Source organism: Ranitomeya imitator, chromosome 5 (genome assembly GCF_032444005.1).
Source record: "Ranitomeya imitator isolate aRanImi1 chromosome 5, aRanImi1.pri, whole genome shotgun sequence".
In the NCBI taxonomy this organism is placed as follows: domain Eukaryota; kingdom Metazoa; phylum Chordata; class Amphibia; order Anura; family Dendrobatidae; genus Ranitomeya; species Ranitomeya imitator.
In genome coordinates this window covers 145,213,657-145,237,036 of record NC_091286.1, presented here as the reverse complement: position 1 = coordinate 145,237,036, position 23,380 = coordinate 145,213,657, and the positions used below count along the sequence as shown (strand labels likewise).

Genomic DNA, 23,380 nt, shown 5'->3' with positions numbered 1-23,380 from the left:
AGCCTTATCGGAAGTACGCGTCGGTGTATTTAGACAACATAGTCATCTTTAGTGCTAACTGGAATACCCACCTGTCCCATGTACAAGCAGTTCTGTTGGGATTAAACGTGGGGTTAACAGTGAACCCAAAAAATGTGCGATAGGACTCGCAAAAGCCCCTTACTTAGGATTTGTGATTGGCCGCGGGGTTATCAATCCCAAAATAAATAAGATTGCCATCTAAAACTGGCCCAAGCCGCTAAGTACACAACAGGTGAGGACATTCCTCAGCACCATTGGGTAATATCGCTGGTTTATACCCAATTACCCAATTTTGCAGGGAGATCAGCACTCCTAACTGACCTGTTAAAGGGTAAGAAGTCGGTTATGGTCCAGTGGAATCCTCAAGAAGAGGAAGCATTCCTGTCCCCAAAACCAGCGTTATGTGGACAGCCATTTCTCACCATCCTCAACTTTAGGAAAACCTTCATTGTGCAGACGGATGCCTCTAACGTGGATCTAGGAGCGCTCCTGTCGCAGGAGGTGAATGGAGAGGAACATCCGGTCACCTACCTAAGTAGGAAACTCACCCCGGCTAAGAAATATTATAGCGTAGTGGAGAAGGAGTGCCTTGCCATTAAGTTGGCCTTGGAGTCCGTACGCTATTATTTACTGAGTCGACAGTTTCTCTTGGTGACAGATTATTCACCCTTGGTATGGATGAGAAATGCCAAGGAGAGGAATGCTCGGGTCACCAGATGGTTTTTCTCTCTGCAGAATTTTATTCCACCGTGGAACATCGGTCAGGGAAGTCGCAGGGAAATACGGATGCCCTGTTACCGGCCTCCTATATGGTAACAAATGTTAAACCCCGCAAGGTTGAACAGAGGTGGGGGTATGTGAGGCAGCGACACGTGTTATATGCGAGGGTCGCTATGTGTCCCTACGGATGCACACAGAAGCATATTGAGGCCGCTGGAGTGCATTGCAGTCAGTGGCATAGTTGTGATTGCAGTGCAAAATAAGTGAATAAGTGCTTGGTCTTGGGCAAGCTATTACAAGTGGCAAATAGTCACAGATCTCATTAAAAAAAAAAAAAAAAACCTGCAGCAAAGGGTTGGGCGTGTCAGTCTTGCTTTGCAATCGTGCAGAGCAGGTGGCTCTGCAAAGTTCAGCCTGTGTGAAGTAACATAGAGCCAAGAATAACCAAAAGGACTGGCACCCCTCAGCGTAGCATGGTGGTGCATTTAACTGGTTTAGTAGGTGTGGGTGGATCGCGATTCCACCTATTGCGGGCACATGTCAGCTGTTAAAAACTGCTGACATGTCCCGGCTTTGATGCGGGCTCACTGCTGGAGCCCACATCAAAGCGGGGCTACTGCCATCGGACGTACTATTCCGTCTGAAGGAAGAAACAGGTTAAAGCGAATGTCACCTAATTTTGGCCCTATAAACTGCGGCCACCGCCATCAGGGGCTTATTTACAGCATTCTGTAATGCTGTAGATAAGCCCCCAATGTAACCTGAAAGATAAGAAAAGCAAGTTAGATTATGCTCGCCCAGGGGTGGTCCCGATTAGGTCTGGTGCGATGGGCGTCACAGGTCCGGCGCCTCCCATCTCCATGCGATGCGCCGGACCCAGACCTGCGACACCCACCGGACCGGACCTCCTTCCCCCCTCCTCGCCCCCCCAGGTGAGTATAATATAACTTGTTTTTCTTATCTTTCAGGTTACATCGAGGGCTTATCTAAAGAATTACAGAATGCTGTAGATAAGCCTCTGATGGCGGTGGCCACAGTTTATAGGGCCAAAATTAGGTGACGGATTCCCTTTTAACAAAAAAAAAAACCTGCAGCAAAAAAAGGGTTGGGTGTGTCAGTTTTGGTCTGCAAACTTGCAGAGCAAGTGCCTCTGCAAAGCTCAACCTGTGTGAAGTAACACTGAGCCAAGCGAAGCCAAAAGGCCTGGCACCCCTCAGTGTTGCACGGTGGTGCAGTCGCCCACGTCAACCGGTCTCGGATATGGACTGTCTTGATACCCAGCTGCGATCTAGAGGATACCGTGTGCTGTTTACTTCGTGAGTTCTGGACATTAAAACACGTTTGTTTAGAACTAGTGATGAGCGAGTGTACTCGTTGCTCAGGTTTTCCTGAGCACGCTCGGGTGACCTCTGAGTATTTGTTATTGCTCGGAGATGTAGTTTTCATCGCCTCAGTTGCTTGATTTACGGCTTCCAGATGCGTTGAATACATGTGAGGAATGCCCGTTTGTTAGGAAATTCCCACATCTTTTCAGCGTATCTGTAAGCCGTAAATCATGCAACTGAGGCAATGAAAACTATATCTCCGAGCAATAACAAATACTTGGAGGTCACCAGAGCATGCTCGGGAAAACCCGAGTAACAAGAACACTCACTCATCACTATTTAGAACTTTTCTGTGTCACTGCCTGTCTGTCACACTGTACCAATCTCGCTGCACTAAAGTTTTAACCCCTCTCTGACCTCGGACGGGATAGTACGTCCGAGGTCAGAAGCCCCTCTTTGATGCGGGCTCCGGCGGTGAGCCCGCATCAAAGCCGGGACATGTCAGCTGTTTTGAACAGCTGACATGTGCCCGTAATAGGCGCAGGCAGGATCCCGATCTGACCGCACCTATTAACTAGTTAAATGCCGCTGTCAAATGCAGACTGCGGCATTTAACTACCGCATCCGTCCGGGCGGCCGGAAATGACGGCATCGCTGACCCCCGTCACATGATCGGAGGTCGGCGCTGCTTGTACATTGTAACCATAGAGGTCCTAGAGACCTCTATGGTTACTGATCGCCGGTAGCTGTGAGCGCCACCCTGTGGTCGGTGCTCACAGCACACCTGATTTTCTGCTACATAGCAGCGAACATCAGATCGCTGCTATGTAGCAGAGGCGATCGTGCTGTGCGTGCTTCTAGCCTCCCATGGAGGCTATTGAAGCATGGCAAAAGTAAAAAAAAAAAAAAAAAATGTGAAGAAAATAAAAAAAAAAATAAAAGTTTAAATCACCCCCCTTTCGCCCCAATCAAAATAAATAAAAAAAAAATCAAATCTACACATATTTGGTATCACCGCGTTCAGAATCGCCCGATCTATCAATTAAAAAAAAGCATTAACCTGATTGCTAAACGGCGTAGCGAGAAAAAAAATCGAAACGCCAGAATTACGTTTTTTGGGTCACCGCGACATTGCATTAAAATGCAATAACGGGCGATCAAAAGAACGTATCTGCACCAAAATGCTATCATTAAAAACGTCATCTCGGCACGCAAAAAATAAGCCCTCAACCGACCCCAGATCATGAAAAATTGAGACGCTACGAGTATCGGAAAATGGCGCTATTTTTTTTTTTTTTTTTAGCAAAGTTTGGAATTTTTTTTCACCACTTAGGTAAAAATAACCTAGTCATGTTAGGAGTCTATGAACTCGTACTGACCTGGAGAATCATAATCGCAGGTCAGTTTTAGCATTTAGTGAACGTAGCAAAAAAGCCAAACAAAAAACAAGTGTGGGACTGCACTTTTTTTGCAATTTCACCGCACTTGGAATTTTTTTCCCGCTTTCTAGTACACGACATGCTAAAACCAATGATGTCGTTCAAAAGTACAACTCGTCCCGCAAAAAATAAGCCCTCACATGGCCAAATTGACGGAAAATAAAAAAGCTATGGCTCTGGGAAGGAGGGGAGTGAAAAACGAATGCGGAAAAATGAAATATCCCAAGGTCATGAAGGGGTTAAAAAGAGAGCTTTTTTTTTTTTTAAATTGCCTTGTCATCAAGGCGTAATAAAGATTCATATTACGTAGTAAATGGTATTAATTGTGCCTTGTTTGGAATCATGAAGTGATTCATATACAATTTTTATACTTTACTGAACACTCCCAGGTCCTGCTTTGGCTCTCACTCTGACCATGCTGGTCTGTTCTTTCTGGTCCCATCTCGGTCATACCTGAAATGATCAGAGCTGTGCTAGTCACGGGTTATGTCAAGTCACCTAATTATAAAGAGGCAGGACGGCACTAGAAAACTGCGAACTACTCTTAGTCAGGACTGATAGAGAACCACCGAATAGCAGGTGTCATGACAGCTGTGGGTATATGGTGCTCTGCACAAAAGCGTATGAGATACACAATGTAGCAAAGAAAAGAAACATGCGGCACTCACCCGATCTAGCTGTGTAATTCGTGAACTTTTATTGGAAAAATATATGATACATCCGTCAAGACATCAGGTACTTACCGTGCGAAACGGCCGTCGTCCACACTCCAATACCGCACCCTCCTCTGTACCTGATGTCTTGACGGATGTATCATATATTTTTCTAATAAAAGTTCACGAATTACACAGCTAGATCGGGTGAATGCCGCATGTTTCTTTTCTTTGCTGCATTATGTCAAGTCACCACTGCGGCCAGTAATTGGCTGAGTGGGCATTTCTGACCATTTAGGTTATGTTGAGGACCTGACTAGGTAGCACAGACCAAGATGTCTGAGTGCTCAGGCAGTAGGTTGGGGAGTATTGATACTTGAATAGTACTTTAATGCATTTCAGCAATAAATACTGGGATTGTTGCCTGGACAAACCCTTTACTAGCCAATTAGAATAAAATCAGAAGATAGAAAATATGTTCTTGTATTAGTTTGTTTAAACCCTAACCAAATAGATCTTAATATATATGTATTTTTTTCATACCAATAAAAGGACATTGGCCAGCCAACAAGCGCTCCACAGTTTAGTATAACTACACAAACTGTTTCACTTACAATGGACAGCCGGACAACATGTGGTTCTATGCCACAGAAATACTATTCCACCACGATTATCTTTCATTGCAACACAGGCACGGATTTGGTAAGTTTGGCGTGTATAAAACAGCTTACATTTTTATGTTATGTTTTCTTTCAGCATCATTATATCATATTTTTTATCATATGATTCCTTCACAGGGTACACCAAAGTTTGTTGAGATTTCTGAATGCAATTATATTTTTGAATGGGACACTCCATTAGTGTGCCCTGATGAAGAAACGATCTCCGGATGTTCACTGAAGGACCAGCAACTACAGTACAATTTTAATTTCTCTAGTCTCTCAAAAGAGATGCACAAAGTAAGTATGTATGCCAGCTAATCTTGCCTTGTGGCAAACCTTTCTGTTAATTTTTATCACAAGCCCTTAGCTAATGAAAGTTTAAACAATACATTTGTTAAAAATTGAAGAAGCTCTTCTGGTTTTTGTTGGATGGTTAAAAGCAATATGTGACAATTCATGAAGAGCTAGCAAGCTGTTCTCCAGAAAGCATGCATCAGCAATATTACAACCATGAAATTATAGGGGCTTGTGGAAGAGTACTTATGTCTGTCTTTAATTTGCAACTTTTTCTTTATGGGTTACAAAGAAGTCTGTAATAAGAATGATAGCCCATATATTTTGGGGGCACCAAATTGCATCACATGGAGCGTCTATGGGTCTGTAATACAAACGCATAAAGATTCTGGGTACTGCCATAAAGCTGTATGACGTTATGAATATATGAAGCTTAAAGCTGGCCATAGATGTATCTATTCTTGGTACTAATTGGTTAATTCTTACACCAGTAAAGGTAAATTGATTGATTTATGCTGATCAAACTTTGATTATATTAATGGGATTTCCCACCCCGTCCCCCAGCCTCAGTTTTATTTATTTTTTTAAATTGTCCCTTTTATGCTCTTACACTCTGCTACTGCTCCTGGTGTCTACAATTGTTTGGTAGTCTGCATTTATGTTGCATCGACAGTAGCTAAAGCCAACACCTCTGCCCGAGTTGATTGCACAAACTGCTGAGAACTGTTGAGCTCACCGACAATAACAGATGCAGACGATTTGAACTCTTGTCAAAGAACTTTAATGTTAAAAAAAAAAAAAAAAGAAAAAAAAATCATAAATCCACCTTTCCCCCACCAGCCATCCCAAATAACATTAGATCTAGCTCATTGTCAAATGCTTCCCTACCATTTACAGTTGTTATATCTTCTTATAATGTTGACATTTCGCCTTGGAATTTAGCAGAAACACATAACTTTTGTAAAAATAAAAAGTAGAAAATCTAAATTTGTACAATCAGATCGGTCTTATCGCCACTCAATGCGCTTCCATTCTACATTCTGCTCAGCTTTTGCAATTTTGATGCTTAAGAAAAGTCTTATAATCTGACCGAAACATCACGTTTTTTTAATTGCCTAACCATGAGCAGAAAAAAACTATAGCTTGCAATTTGAAAACCAGTGCGAAGTTCTTTTTACCTTGTTAACAAACACTGTCTTGCACTCTCCACCTCTCAGATTCCACTGGGTCATGAACTTGAGTGGGCACACTCCCTATCATTAACAGTATTAGATCTTTGTAAGACCATACAAGTTTCACCAGGTGTCTCGGATGTTGAATAAGCTGGAAGCCAGTGCGGCAGGAAGATCTCATGGAACCCTCTAAAAGCTAAGGTTCAACCGTTCTAGCAATTATCATCCCTTTTCCTCGACTCAAATGGTCCATAATGCTTATATGATTCTTTTAGAGAGGAAGACCTCTCTTACATGATACCAAGCCTCCACATCTCCTCATCCACAGCACCCAGGATGCACAACTCTAGATTAGATTCGATCGGTATCCCAATTATCCGCTCCAATGTAGCTATGACCTCACTCCAATATCTTCGTATAATTCTACAGTTCCAAATGAGATGCCAGAAATCCGCCCCCGATTCCCCACACCTATGACATTCATCAGTCACCCTCCTACCAAATTTATGTAATCTACGTGAGGTCAGATGGGATTGGTGAAGAATATACAACTGTATTAACTTATTTGCAGCAGGTGACACCTTGTATGTGCCCCCAGGATATCGCTCCACTGATCATCAGTGATAGAGGGTATTAAGTGTCGCCACTTACGTTCTTCGGCGAGTTGATTGGATGTGATTTAGAGTTTAACAAAAAGGTATAGCGGGAGGATATCACACCTGTAGGTGCTAGAGTTGATAATACTCCTATCAGTGGATATTTAGATATTCTCATTCTAGGAAACTGGACAATGGGTTTCTTTTTATCTACACTTATGACTGTTCTTTACAAAAGGTTCCTCAGATTCTTGAAACGTAATTTATTGTGGCTGCTGATTGGCTGCCGCGGTCATGTACTGTCACTTGCTGCCTTTTAACTTTTTTGCATCATGCAACCAGTGCAGCCACTTTACATTTTGTCTGAAAAGAAAAAATGAATAAGAGAAATGAAGCAGTATCCCAGTGTAGGAGGCAAGATGGTTATTTAGGGAGTTGTGAAGAACCAAATGACTATTTATATGTCTCTATAAATGTTCAGTTTAATATAAATAAGAATTTTCAATTTCAGGCAACTGGTCTAAACACTTACTATATTGGCGTGTGCTCTCCAGCACAAAATGTGCCGACTGGCAAATGTAGTGGTGCTGTGTGTCTTCAGTCTGGAAACTATGTCTCTTTTGGAAATGTAAATGCCTTTGAAATGGAGTATGATCATCAAGGGAATATGGTAGTACTTGAGTATGCCGGGGGAGACCCTTGTCCACCAGGTAAGAAAACATCATGAACAGTTATTTGGTAATTTTATGATTCCATTTAATTTCTAGTTTTTCCCAGTTTTGTGTTTTTATTATACCCAAGGTGACTCGGTGGATAGTTTTGAATTTCTCCTTCCTGTTGTAGTTTACACAATAACTGGTTCCAGCATAGAACTGATGGGAACCTAAATGTCTTTCTTAATTAGAAGACTACATACCAGAACAATATACTGTACTTTAAGACTATTGCCTACCTTAAAGGAATAGTCTCAAGTTATTAAATTGCTTTGCTTAATTGTTATGAAAATATGCAAGTTTGCAATTGTCTTGCTTTCTGTTAGATAAATACTGTTGGGAAACAGACCATAGGGTAATACCTTTATGAAAAAAAAAAAAAGTTATAGGTTGGAAAAATCAAGCGAGGGACAATTTTGTGTATGAAATGGTGCTTTTAAAAGTGATGAAGAATAGGTAGGTGAAAAGGAAATTAGTTAGAGTTAGAGGAGGTCCAACAAATTAATGAGGGGAACAGTAAAGAAAAGAAAAAGTGAACAAGAGTCGGAAGAGACGATGGAAATCGTGTGTAAGTGAAGGAGAAATCAGTGTGAGGAGAGTATTGGTGTGGCTTTTTTAGTCGGAGGATGAAGATAAAAGAAGAAAGAATAATAAAATTCATTAGGAGTAAAAGTGAAATAATAAAAGTGCGTTCTGTTGTCCTTCTCGTGCAATGAGAGCTATTAATGGGGTTTTTTTCCTATAGTATACAGCTTTTTTCCATGGAGCTTGAAAAATAGTGCCTGCCCAGAACTTAGCCAAAAGTATGCAGTAGTTATATTTCCAGACAGAACTCAAAGGGGTTGTCCACTACTAGGATAACCCCCTTCTTGATCAAAATGTTTGGCTCCCATAAAATAATAAAGCGTATACTCTCCTCCCATGTCGGCGCTATTCCAGCGGTGTCAGCACTCACACTCCCAGGGCTCCCGTGCGGTAGTTGTGACGTGACCCTGGCACCCAATCAGAGCTGCCGTCACTGTCCCCGCCTCCTGTAGAATAGAGCATGTAGTACTGTATAATCCTTTGTACTACAGACAGATTCTCAGTACAAGTATAACATAAGAACTTACCAATCACTATTATGAATAAAACTCTGGTGTCCCATCATCGATTTCTATATAGCAGTTATCGGCTTACCTCCTTCCTCTCATCCCCCAAGAAGATGCTGTTACACATCTTTCAAACGCACTAGCCCCTAGCTCTCGCTGTTCCAAGCTCGGGTGCTTGGTCAAATGCCCTGTTGCCTCTTTATCTTAATAAGTAGATAAGAGTAGTTGGAGCAGAGCACTGAAAGCTGAATGTGTTACAGCAGGACTTGTGCTGAGCTTTATAGTTAAGGGAACTTTAAGGCAAATCATCTAGGTTGTTTTTTCACATCTTGTAATAAATTACAGGTAGTGACCTGTCAATCATTCCAAGCCAATGGGGAACAGCCAAGACAACTGTGAAACGTGACAGTAAAGCAGTAGCCTGTCCCTGTTTCGTGCTGCCTGATGTTTAGGGCACACACATATTTTTAGACCAGTTTCCTTTAAGTCAAAAATGCCATTGGTACCCTCCTAAAGTGCAGCTTTAATTTGCTAAGTATTCTCCTATAGGTAATGGCAATTTGGGGTTACATACTTGGAAGGTTACTTTACATGTTACATTGAGTCAATTTTTCCAGTAAAATAGAAGATCTCTTAACCAGTTGTAATTTTTCAGCGTCTGAACTATTGGACTTTTTGTTTTGTTACAAGCGTTTTCCTTTTCTTTTTTTTTGCAATAGTGACTGAAAATGGTGATGTATGTATCCTACCATTCACCTATAAAGGTAAAACCTATAACACGTGCACTACAGATGACAGACAGAGTTTGTGGTGCGGAACAGTTGCCAATCCTGAGAAAACTGGAAGCTGGGGAAAATGTTATCCAAGTAGGTTTAATAAGATGTTGATTTTCTGTAACTTCACTCTTGTTTCTAAGAATACTTCAAAGCTGTGCTTAGTGCCAGGCCCTGAGGGGTGCGTGAAACTTTGACTTTTTCTTTTTCTTGTTATTAATCGATTTATTATAATTTGGAACCTACAGTACTTGGAAAACATTGGATAACTTTTTTTTTCTGTTACTTTCAAGCATCCGAAAAGAGGCGTTCCACTATCTTCTTTAAATGCGATGAAAGTTCTGGAAAGGGATCTCCTACCATATTGAGTGAGACTAATGGGTGTTCAGTTACCTTTGAATGGAAAACGCAGCTAGCTTGTCTTCCCAAAAAATTAGACTGCAAGTTTATTTTTAATCACCAGATGTATGACCTTAGATTGCTGTCCTCGATGACGGGATGCTGGATTGTTATTCATAACGGTGATAGGTAAGTTCTTATGTTATACTTGTACGCAGAATCTGGCTGTAGCACAAAGGATTCCACAGTATTATCTAACTATAATTATGTATTTTATTGTTGTATACAGGTATTATATTAACCTTTGCCAAAGGGTAAACCAAGGGCCTAGTGGGTGTCCAGAAACCGCAAGTGTGTGCCGGGAAAGTAATGGACATGTCCAGGTTTTAGGGCAGGTGTATACGCAGAATGTGACTTTGAAAGGTAAGCCAAGAATTGTTCTGCACTGCTTAGAGACCTATATGAGGGGAAAACTGTGTCAGCCCCTGTATACCTTCTCCTTTTAGTAAGAACAGACTATATCCTCTTCTGCTGGGAAAGGGAGAACTTCATGCAATTATATTCTTTTGACGTCTGTAGGGTAGGGAGCAGAGCGTAGTGACCATGGTTTAAGTTTAATACATTTTTATGAAGACCTCAATCAAATGTGGATTTGGACAGCTCTGCCTTTTATGCTTTCAGAGACGGACTATGTATTTTTTAACTACTTCTTGATATGCCCCTTATGTGCACTATGGATGTCGGGTCAGCAAGCATGGTTCAAAGCTGAGTCTATTTCATTGTCTTGACCCATAAAGAAAGCAATCAGGATATGGTAACACAAGCTAAATTTTTGAAAAAGATCTTTTTTTCTTTAAAGCAGTACAAAAAAATAGAAATTTGGTATTGGCATAATTGTACTGAGCCGAAAAAATAAAGTTAGCATTATTGTTTTTTTACTGCACAGTAAACACAGAAGGCTGAAACAGTGAAGGAATTGCAGAATTTGTTTTCTCCATTCCAACTCTTTTGGAAGACAGTGAGGAGTAAGTAAAGTAAAAAAAAAAAAATTGACCTCAAATTAAAGGAGTTGCAATTAGTGAAGACACAAGTTCACCTTTTCTTTGGCCCAGTAATCTATGCTCTGACCGTCCTCCCAGCCATAGTTTACATTACAATGACTCAGAACATGGCGGCTGCAGCCAATATTTGGCTATAGCCATTAATGGCTCAGTGCTTGGCTACAGGTGGCATGATGCCAGTAGTACAGGCTGTGACTGCTGCAGCCAGTGATTATATTCATCTTTGCAGCTTATGCAACTAGTACAGTCAATCATCATATTTTTTTAGCCCGTGAACTATATATGCTTAATGTTTGGTAATCCCGGAGTTTTTTGTTTTTAAATATATTTATTCCCACAAATAATTGTCAGAAAATGTTGTTAATTTGGTGTTAGAATATACCCTATGGTGAAGTTTGGTCTAAAGGTGTTAATTTAGGAGGTCACTCTAGCAAGTGTTGGCTATGTGTTTGTGGCTTTTCTTGGACATTAATAAATTACCGTAAGATCCTGGCACATTGATATACTCAGGAAAGACAACATTGCCCCTTCCTATATCCATAATGTCCTAATTGTTTCACACTTTATTAACCGGATCTGTTATGGCTCCTGTAAATTTAACATCAACTCTTTATACAATGCTATTGTGAACATCTTAATGGCTTAAACGTGACCATTATGTAAATTGTTACCTAAGTTTGTGATTTGGCTATAAAATGAGCTGGCTGTATTCGAGTCAGTGAATGTAATGCTCATCAGTAACCTCTCCTATAAACATTCTGTGCATCCACCAGATAAAATCATTTCCGTGACCTATTCAAATGGAGACACGTGTGGAAAGGAGCAAAGATTCTCGACTACTATAAACCTTATATGTAACAGTGTAACAGCCCAGCCTGTGTTGGAAAAGTAAGTGTTACATTGCATAATGTCTTGATATAAGACATCGCTCTAAGATCTGAGGACTTTGTCCATAGAACCACCTCTTCTGTCTTCTCGTTGTTAGGCCATAATCAGTCGCTTCTATAGAACTGTCATCTAGGTTGTCTGGCTGATACATAAGAGCTGGGCTCTCGGATAAGTAGAAATACAGTAGATGTATAAAAGGTTTGCACAAGTTTGAAAGCTGTCACATATCCATGGTTGATCCCACCTCTTGAATCGCCTCTGTAGAACGCATTGACGATAGTTTGCATGGGGCTGCCAAAATCTACACAAGTGGGACCCACGAGCTATCAACAGATTATCACCTGTACTGTGGATAGGTTATGACTTTCAAACTTGTTAGGCCTCTTTCACACTTCCGTTTTCTACAATCAGTCACGATCCGTCAAAATGTTGAAAAGACGGATCCTGTGCAGATTGTAAAAACAAATGCACTGGGTCCGTTTTTGTGACGGATCCGTCGAGGCTATGTGCACACGTTGTGTATGCGTCTTCGGCGCGTTTTTCCGCTGCAAAAACGCATACACAACACAATCCAGGTTAAAAATAATGAAAAAAATAAACAATTGTGATATTCTTACCTTCCGGAGTCCCCCGCAGTCTTCCCGATGCTCGCGATGCTGCCAGCAGCTCCCGTTCCCAGTAATGCCTTGTGAAATGACCCGATGACATATCAGTTTTATTATTTTTAACATTATATTATTTTACTATTGATACTGCATAGGCAGCATCAATAGTAAAAAGAGAGAATTACCCTGATGGGAAATTCTTCCGCGCATGCTCAGTTTCAAAAGACTGCATACGTAGCTGGATTCCTGATTTTGACGGTCAGCGACGGATCCTGCGTCCATAGGCTTCCATTATAGCCAACGACAGACATTGCAGGTTCCGTCGCTGAGCGATTTTCTGACTTACAGAAAAAATGTTCCTCTGTGTGTTGTCTCCACCCCGACGGACAGCAATTTTACGAAGGATCTAGTGCACGATGGATGAAACAGATGGCCATCCATCACAATCCGTTGCTAATACAAGTCTATGAGAAAAAAACGGATCCAGCAGACACATTTGCTGGATCCGTTTTTTTCACGCATTGTAACGGAAAAAGAAAGACGGAGGTGTGAAAGAGGCCTAGCACACCATTTAAAGGGAGAATGTCATCAAAAAGTGACCTATTGTTAAAATTAGGTTTTTGCCATACTTATATTGTACTAAAAAAGGCAATGATTTTTCTTCATATTACGATCTTTCTTAAAAATAAAAAAAAGACAATCCAGCAATTTTTACGCAGGCCAATTGGGCTTTTTTAGACACATACTTCCTGTTCTTATCAAGTCTCCATATTATCACAGGAAGTATTAGAATGACAGGTCAGGCCTCTATACTCAGCAGATAACACAGGATACACCAATCACAATAGGGGATTTCACAGCTGACCTTTCCTGAAGAATGATCTTTGTGCAACTCATTTGTCACTTTAATACAAAGATGTGTACATGTGTTGTTTCCTGAAACAATAGGAAGTTTATCTAAAAAAATAAAAAAAAAAAGCCGCAGTAGTTAGAGTAAAACTACAAGATTTTTTTTAAACTACAGATTGTGACCTACATTATGTTTATTAAAAAAAAAAAAAAAAAAAAAGGCAAAATGTTTAAAATACAAATTTATTTAAACATTGATTTAAAGGGAACCTGTCACCCCGTTTTTTGAGATTGAGCTATAAATACTGTTAAATAGGGCCTGCGCTGTGTGTTCCTATAGTGTATGTAGTGTACCCCGATTCCCCATGTATGCTGAGAAATAACTTACCAAAGTCGCCGTTTTCGCCTGTCAATCAGGCTGGTCAGGTCGGGAGGGCGTGGTGACATCGCTGGTTCTTCCTCAGCTTTACGTTGGTGGCGTAGTGGCGTAGTGGTGAAGACACAGTGCGCGATCTGCGCTGTCATCCCTTTCGTCGGTGGGGGCGGCCATCTTCCTGGGGCCGCGCGTGCGCAGATCGAGTGCTCTGCTGCACGGGGCTTCAGGAAAACTCGGCTTTGGGAAAATGGCCGCCGCGATCTCTAATGCGCACGCGCGGCATCCCGCGGCCATTTTCCTGAAGCCCCGTGCAGCAGAGCACTCGATCTGCGCACGCGCGGCCCCAGGAAGATGGCCGCCCCCACCGACGAAAGGGATGACAGCGCAGATCGCGCGCTGTGTCTTCACCACTACGCCACTACGCCACCAACGTAAAGCTGAGGAAGAACCAGCGATGTCACCACGCCCTCCCGACCTGACCAGCCTGATTGACAGGCGAAAACGGCGACTTTGGTAAGTTATTTCTCAGCATACATGGGGAATCGGGGTACACTACATACACTATAGGAACACACAGCGCAGGCCCTATTTAACAGTATTTATAGCTCAATCTCAAAAAACGGGGGTGACAGGTTCCCTTTAAACTATAGGCCATTTTCTGATGGCACATTACCTTTTAAGTAATGTTACTGAAGCTAATGCACATGGCTTTGTTGATGAAAGTGAGAATAAGGCTAAATTGTTGTTAACTTAATCAGAAAAGGTAAATTCATGCCATCACGAGTTCGGTGTTATTCCATGACTCATTCAGTAGCTTACTGTGTGCAGTTATGGCCTTATTAACTGTAATATCATATATGACAATGACCAAGGAGATGGCATGCTGTGGAAAAGGGATTTGTAAGGGACATATTATTTATAGGGCAGTATTACAGTTTCGCCAAAGATGTCGTTTGGCTTTCAGATTTTAACACCTACATTGTATATCTTCTTTCATCCAGCATCTGAATATATATAATATTTTATTACCTGGCTGTTACCAGTATCTTGTCTATCATTTCCCCTAGGTTTGATCCACAGTCTTGTCGCTGTTACATAAAGTGGGAGACGCGAGCAGCATGTGCTATTATTCCAAAGGAAGTTACTATGACAAATGGAATAATAAATGTAGAAAATGATGTTAAGATTAATTTAACCAGCATCTACAAAAAGTAAGTGGTATGGGAGTTTATCCTATTAAGGGTTGTCATTGCTGTCACATAGTAGTTAATTGAGTCATTTAATTTGGTTTTTAAATGTGCCAATAAATCTAAAGTATTCTAACACTGTGGAAACTCCCACTATCAGCTATTCTAGACTGAGGGATATAATAAATAGTGGATGTGGGAGCATTGCCAGGGAACATGCCTGCCACCAATAATCATTTTATTGCCAGCAACCTATAATTTGACAGTTTGCCATAGACTTTATCTATTGAAGCTCTCTAGTGCCCACAACACCCAAAATGTCATCCTGATCATGTCCGTATGACATAATAGTGTTACTTGATAACTTCTCTAATAGACGTTCATGTTGAGTGCATGTAATATGAAATCGAAGCAACAGTAGTGGTGCATGCATCAATTTGTGTTTGTAGGAAAATTGCTATTATCACAGTTTCTGTGACCTGTTGTATCTAGAAACCCACTGCACTGACAAGGGCAAACCTGGTCAGAAAAAAGCTAAATAACATTAGAAACGTGGTGTCTTCAGTCTACCTCTAAGATGGATGTCTGCCTTTCCACTGGATAACATAGCAAGTCATGAAGTTAGAGGGTGTATAATAAGCATAAACCTCTCCAGTAGTCCTACATCTACTATATAAAGCTGTATGTGTGTGTGTATGTGTGTGTGTGTGTGTGTATGTGTGTGTATGTCCGGGATTGGCATCTGCACCGTCGCAGCTACAGCCACAAAATTTTGCACAGTCACACGTCTGGACCCCGAGAGCGTCATAGGCTACGTTGTGAGGCGAAATTTTAACCCCGCGCGTTCCAATTCACCAAACAATTTTGCCCCTATCTACATAATGGGGAAAAAAGTGAAAGGAAAAGTGTTGGAGGCGTCGCAGCTACAGAAACAAAATTTTGTACAGTCACACGTCTGGACCCTGAGAGCGTCATAGGCTACGTTGTGAGGTGAAATTTTAACCCCGCGCTTTCCAATTCACCAAACAATTTTGCCCCTATCTACATAATGGGGAAAAAGTGAAATGAAAAGTGTTGGAGGCAAATTGACAGCTGCCAGATGTGAACAAGGGGGACTTAAAGAATGAGAGCGATGGCGCCAAAGAGTATATACCGATCAGTTGCTAAGGTGGGGCCCCGACATGAGATACTCACCACACATGGGGATATGAACACACACACAAAATGCGCCACACACTACCACGTGCTTGAACACATATACCACCCTCAGCACACATTTCACCACACATACACCAACCTCGCCACATAAAAGTCGAAACACAAAAGTCGCCGCTCAAAACTCACCACGCGCAAAACTCGCCACATGCAAAAACTAGGCTCACGCAAAACTAGCCACAAGTGCAAAACTCACCTCATGGAAAACTCGCCACACGCAAAACTTGCACACGCGGAAAAATTGCCACATGCACAAAATTTGCAACACATGCAAAAGTTGCCTCACACAAAACTTGCACATACTCAAAAGGCACCAGACATAAAACTCACCACGTGCAAAACTCGCCATGCGCAAAACTTGCTGCACACAACTTGCTACACTAACCTGTCACATGCAACTCGACACACAAAAAGTTGCTACACGCATGTTGCCACACAAAACTCATCTCACAAAAGTCGCTACATGCATGTCGCCACACACAACTCAACACACACAACTTGACAGACGAAACTCACCCTAAAACACACACAAGTCTGGTATTAGCCTTCAAAAATAAAAATCTGATTAATAAGCAGACAAACTACAAGAGCAACAAATGTACCATATAGGAAATACAGCAGCTGTCAGTCACATGACCTGTCTATTATGTGTATGTGTGAGCTAATATATACTGCCAGGGGAGGGCTTCCTGTTGGCTGGGGATTTATCAGGCTGCCAATTTATCTTACAAATACTGAGGTAAAAGAACTGAGCAAATAACGTGTTAACGAGGTCTAATACAGGAGATCACACAGGTATATACTATATACAGGGGAGATGACACACAGATATATACTATATACAGGAGGAGATTACCTACAGGTATATACTATATACAGGAGGAGATGACATACAGGTATATGCTATATGTAGAAGATGACATACAGGTATATACTATATACAGGAGGAGATGACACACAGATATATACTATATACAGGGGAGATGACACACAGGTATATACTATATACAGGAGGAGATTACCTACAGGTATATACTATATAGAGGAGGAGATGACATACAGGTACATACTATATACAGGAGGAGATGACATACAGGTATATACTATATACAGGAGGAGATGACACACAGGTATATACTATATACAGGAGGAGATTACCTACAGGTATATACTATATACAGGAGGAGATGACATACAGGTATATGCTATATGTAGAAGATGACATACAGGTATATACTATATACAGGAGGAGATGACACACAGATATATACTATATACAGGGGAGATGACACACAGGTATATACTATATACAGGAGGAGATGGCATACAGGTATATACTATATATAGAAGGAGATGACATACAGGTATATACTATATATAGGAGGAGAGGACATACAGGTATATACTATATATAGGAGGAGATGACATACAGGTATTTACTATATATAGGAGGAGATGACATACAGGTATATACTATATACAGGGGAGATGACACACAGCAGGTATATACTATATACAGGGGAGATAACATACAGGTATATACTATATACAGGGGAGATGACATACAGGTATATACTATATACAGGAGATGACATACAGGTGTATACTATATATAAGGGAGATGACAAACATGTATATACTGAGGTGAAAATGAGAGGTGTGAGGTGAAAATGAAAAGGTGTGAGTGCAAAATGAGAGGAGTGAGGGAAAATAGTGTAGTGATCGGAAAATGACAGATGTGAGGTCGAAATGACAAGTGTTAGGCGGGAATGAGGAGTGAGGGAGAAAATGAGAGGTGTGAGGGAGAAAATGAGAGATGTGAGGGGGAAAATTAAAGATGTGATTGGGAAAATGAGAGGAGTGATGGGAAAATAAGAGAAGTGACGTGCTATAACTAACCACAGATATTTACTATGCCCAGGCAACGCCGGGCTCTTCAGCTAGTCTAATATATAAAGCTGAATGTGTGTGTGTGTGTGTGTGTGTGTGTATGTGTGTGTGTATGTCCGGGATTGGCATCTGCATCGTCGCAGCTACAGCCACAAAATTTTGCACAGTCACACGTCTGGACCCCGAGAGCGTCATAGGCTATGTTGTGAGGCGAAATTTTATCCCCGCGCGTTCCAATTCACCAAACAATTTTGCCCCTATCTACATAATGGGGAAAAAAGTGAAAGGAAAAGTGTTGGAGGCGTCACAGCTACAGCTACAAAATTTTGCACAGTCACACGTCTGGACCCTGAGAGCGTCATAGGCTATGTTGTGAGGTGAAATTTTAACCCTGTGCTTTCCAATTCACCAAACAATTTTGCCCCTATCTACATAATGGGGAAAAAGTGAAAGGAACAGTGTTGGAGGCGTCGCAGCTACAGCCACAAAATTTTGCACAGTCACACGTCTGGACCCCGAGAGCTTCATAGGCTATGTTGTGAGGTGAAATTTTAACCCCGCGCTTTCCAATTCACCAAACAATTTTGCTCCTATCTACATAATGCGAAAAAATGAAAGGAAAAGTGTAGAAGGCAAATTGACAGCTGCCAGATGTGAACAAGGGGGACTTAAAGAATGAGAGCGATGGCGCCAAAGAGTATATACCGTACAGTTGCTAAGGTGGGGCCCTGACATGGGATACTCGCCACACACGGGGATATAAACACACACAAAATGCGCCACACACTACCACATGCTTGAACACATATTACCCTCAGCACACATTTCACCACAAATACACCAACCTCGCCACATAAAAGTCGAAACACAAAAGTCGCCACTCAAAACTCGCCACGCGCAGAACTCGCCACATGCAAAAACTAGGCTCTTGCAAAACTCGCCACAAGTGCAAAACTCACCTCATAGAAAACTCGCCACACGCAAAACTTGCACACGTGGAAAAATTGCCACATGCACAAAAGTTGCAACACATGCAAAAGTTGCCTCACACAAAACTTTCACATACTCAAAAGGCACCACACATAAAACTCGCCACGCGCAAAACTTGCTGCACACAACTTGCTACACTAACCTGTCACATGCAACTCGACACACAAAAAGTTGCTACACGCATGTTGCCACACAAAACTCATCTCACAAAAGTCGCTACATGCATGTCGCCACACGCAACTCAACACACACAACTTGACAAACGAAACTCGCCCTAAAACACACACAAGTCTGGTATCCTTCAAAAATAAAAATCTGATTAATAAGCAGACAAACTACAAGAGCAACAAATGTGCCATATAGGAAATACGGCAGCTGTCAGTCACATGACCTGTCTATTATGTGTATGTGTGAGCTAATATATACTGCCAGGGGGAGGGCTTCCTGTTGGCTGGGGATTTATCAGGCTGCCAATTTAGCGTAAAAATACTGAGCAAATAAGGTGTGAACGAGGTCTAATACAGGAGGAGATGACATACAGATATATACTATATACAGGGGAGATGACACACAGATATATACTATATACAGGAGAGATGACACACAGGTATATACTATATAGATGAGGAGATGACATACAAGTACATATATATATACAGGAGGAGATGACATACAGGTATATACTATATACAGGAGGAGATGACACACAGGTATATACTATATACAGGAGCAGATGACCTACAGGTATATACTATATACAGGAGGAGATGATATACAGGTATATGCTATATATAGAAGATGACATGCAGGTATATACTATATACAGGAGGAGATGACACACAGATATATACTATATACAGGGGAGATGACACACAGGTATATACTATATACAGGAGGAGATGACATACAGGTATATACTATATATAGAAGGAGATGACATTCAGGTATATACTATATATAGGGGAGATGACACACAGCAGGTATATACTATATACAGGGGAGATGACATACAGGTATATACTATATACAGGAGATGACATACAGATGTATACTATATATAATTGAGATGACAAACATGTATATACTGAGGAGATGAGGTGAAAATGAGAGGTGTGAGGTGAAAATGAAAAGGTGTGAGTGCAAAATGAGAGGAGTGAGGAAAAATAGTGGAGTGATCAGAAAATGACAGATGTGAGGTTGAAATGACAAGTGTTAGGGGGGAATGAGAGGAGTGAGGGAGAAAATGAGAGGTGTGAGGGGGAAAATGAAAGATGTGATAGGGAAAATGAGAGGCGTGATGGGAAAATAAGACAAGTGAGGTGCTATAACTAACCACAGAAATTTACTATGCCCAGGCAACGCCGGGCTCTTCAGCTAGTATATAATATTAACAAGCTTTTTTTCCCCGACAGGTCATACACAGCTTATGGTGATATAAGGAATAAGGATCAGTATGTATACCAAGTCCAGCTTTCTGGAATAGAGAACTCCACCTATAAGAAATGTCACAAGGCCGCCATATGCCAAGTAAAGATTAACCAGGATTTCACTCGAGCTGTTGGCTCCACCAGTGATGTAAAGTTTTATCTTGATGGTGAGGAAATGTTTCCATCCATCTTACAAGAGCAAAATTAGGATCTTAAACCCTAAAAAAGTGAAAGCTTTAAAAGAATATTCCGATCTCCAAGATCCTATCCCAATATATAGCACATATCATAATAGCAAATACATCAAATTAGAAATGTAGTATAGTTCTCCAGATTCGCTGTCACCTCATGTGCAAACATTGCAGTAACTTAGATATCCATGTTACGACCACTAGCAACTAAGTAACTGGCACTATGTGAATGGTCAGTACCATGGATACATAAGCTTTTGCAATGCCCTGCAAATGAGATTAACGACATAACCAGTCAGGAGACCTATACTAAATTTATAATTGGAGAAATGCTAATATTATTATTACACCTATTATATATTGTGATAGGATCTTAGAGATGGGAATACCCCTTTAAAGTAGAACTTAAAGTAGTTTTCCCATTTCAACCTTTTTGTATCAATTTGTTTGTCGTGATAAAAATAATCAGCTGGTACTCCAGGTGTCCTGCACTCTTTACCATGGTTTCGAACATTTTGTTTATAGTCTTTAGCAGTCACGTCATATCTGCATTGCTGCCGCCGATCACCGAGTCCAGCGGCTGGTGCCATCTACACCAGCAGAACCACGAAGCTCAAAGATACTGTAGTTTTTACGCCTTAAAGGGTTAACTGTCTTTTTATTTTATTTTCATAAATCAATAGTACTTCTACTATATAATTGTCTAAGGGTCACTTCCGTCTTTCTGTCCTTCTGTTTTTCTGTCTGTCACGGATATTCATTGGTCGCGGCCTCTGCCTGTCATGGAATCCAAGTCGCTGATTGGTCTCGCCAGCTGCCTGTCATGGCTGCCGCGACCAAACAGCGACGGCCACAGTCCGATTAGTCCCTCCCCTACTCCCCTGCAGTCACAGTGCCCGCTCCATATTCCCTGTAGTCAGTGTCCAGGGCGCCCGCTCCATACTCCCCGCAGTCAGTGTCCTCGGTGCCCGCTCCATACTCCCCGCAGTCAGTGTCCCCAGCGCCTTGTCCATACTCCCCGCAGTCATTGTCCCAGGCGCCCGCTCCACACTCCCCGTTCCATACTCCCCGCAGTCAGTGTCCTCGGTGCCCGCTCCATACTCCCCGCAGTCAGTGTCCCCAGCGCCTTGTCCATACTCCCTGCAGTCATTGTCCCCGGCGCCCGCTCCATACTCCCCGCAGTCAGTGTCCCCAGCGCCTTGTCCATACTCCCCGCAGTCATTGTCCCCGGCGCCCGCTCCACACTCCCCGTTCCATACTCCCCGCAGTCAGTGTCCTCGGCGCCCGCTCCATACTCCCCGCAGTCAGTGTCCCCAGCGCCTTGTCCATACTCCCCGCAGTCATTGTCCCCGGCGCCCGCTCCATACTCCCCGCAGTCAGTGTCCTCGGCGCCCGCTTCATACTCCCCGCAGTCAGTGTCCCCGGCGCCATGTCCATACTCCCCGCAGTCAGTGTCCCCGACGCCCGCTCCATACTCCCCGCAGTCAGTGTCCCCGACGCCCGCTCCATACTCCCTGCAGTCAGTGTCCCCAGCGCCTTGTCCATACTCCCCGCAGTCATTGTCCCCGACGCCCGCTCCATACTCCCCGCAGTCAGTGTCCCCAGCGCCTTGTCCATACTCCCCGCAGTCATTGTCCCCGGCGCCCGCTCCATACTCCCCGCAGTCAATGTCCCCGACGCCCGCTCCATACTCCCCTCCGATCACCGATCACACAGGGTTAATGCCAGCGGTAACAGAACGCGTTATGCCGCTGGTAACGCTCTCCGTAACCGCTGCTATTAACCCTGTGTGACCAAGTTTTTACTATTGATGCTGCCTATGCAGCGTCAATAGTAAAAAGATCTAATGTTAAAAATAATAAAAAAACAAAAAACCTGCTATTCTCACCTTCCGTTGTCAGACGATGCGTTCGCGCCGGCCGCCATCTTCCGTTTCCAGAGATACATTGCAAACTTACCCAGAAGACTTAGCGGTCTCGCGAGACCGCTAAGTCATCTGGGTAAGTTCGCAATGTATCTCTGGGAACGGAAGATGGCGGCCGCATCACACAGCTTCGCTGAATCCCAGGGGTGAGTATCTATTTTTTATTTTAATTATTTTTTTTTAACAGGGATATGGTGCACACACTGCTAAATACTGCGTGGGCAGTGTTATATGCCTACGTGTCTGGGCAATAAACTACGTGACTGGCCAATATACTACGTGGCTGTGCAATATACTACGTGGCTGGACAATATACTACGTGGCTGGGCAATATACTACGTGGGCTGTGCAATATACTACGTGGGCTGTGCAATATACTACGTGGGCTGTGCAATATGCTACATGGGCTGTGCAATATGCTACGTGGGCTGGGCAACATACTACGTGGACATGCATATTCTAGAATACCCGATGCGTTAGAATCGGGCCACCGTCTAGTATTAAAATAAGAAGCTTTGTAATATATCTTATTAGAGAAATTTGCTTCTTTCTTCTCCTAGACTGATCTTTCATGATCACAATCTCAATTCATGGGTAAAATCTGTATTCAGTGAAGACAGACTTTCCCATTACTGATATAGGAGAGGATAGTTGCTGCTCATAATATTCTATGGTGGTGTGAAGGAGCTAGAGACCAACACAGATAATCTGCTGCAAGCTCTCCTGAAATGACAGTAACACCTTAACCATTGTCCATAGATAAAATACTAAAAAACTTGGGTCTTTAGAATTATTTGAATAATAGCCATTGTTTTATTTTTGTTTGTTTTCCCCATAAATCAATAGACTTATTCAGTGTAAACAGATCTACCCATTATTGAGATAAGATGACAATTGGTGCTTATAAAGTTCTATGGAGAACTGTAACTGATGTTTCAAGAGAACTTGCAGCAGAATTTTTGTCTGCCTGTAGCTCCTT

General features: G+C 42.1%; 1 protein-coding gene across 1 annotated transcript in view; it reads left to right on the top strand.

Annotated features, from left to right (window-relative positions):
- The window catches only part of IGF2R (insulin like growth factor 2 receptor), a 249,543-nt gene that overhangs the window by 194,883 nt on the left and 31,280 nt on the right, over nt 1–23,380 (top strand). The window contains exons 36-44 of the mRNA XM_069769196.1: nt 4,711–4,860; nt 4,956–5,117; nt 7,394–7,592; nt 9,406–9,552; nt 9,753–9,987; nt 10,088–10,221; nt 11,633–11,747; nt 14,645–14,788; nt 20,272–20,453. Of these exons, the coding sequence (XP_069625297.1) occupies nt 4,711–4,860; nt 4,956–5,117; nt 7,394–7,592; nt 9,406–9,552; nt 9,753–9,987; nt 10,088–10,221; nt 11,633–11,747; nt 14,645–14,788; nt 20,272–20,453 (1,468 nt within the window). The remainder of the gene's footprint in view (nt 1–4,710; nt 4,861–4,955; nt 5,118–7,393; nt 7,593–9,405; nt 9,553–9,752; nt 9,988–10,087; nt 10,222–11,632; nt 11,748–14,644; nt 14,789–20,271; nt 20,454–23,380) is intronic.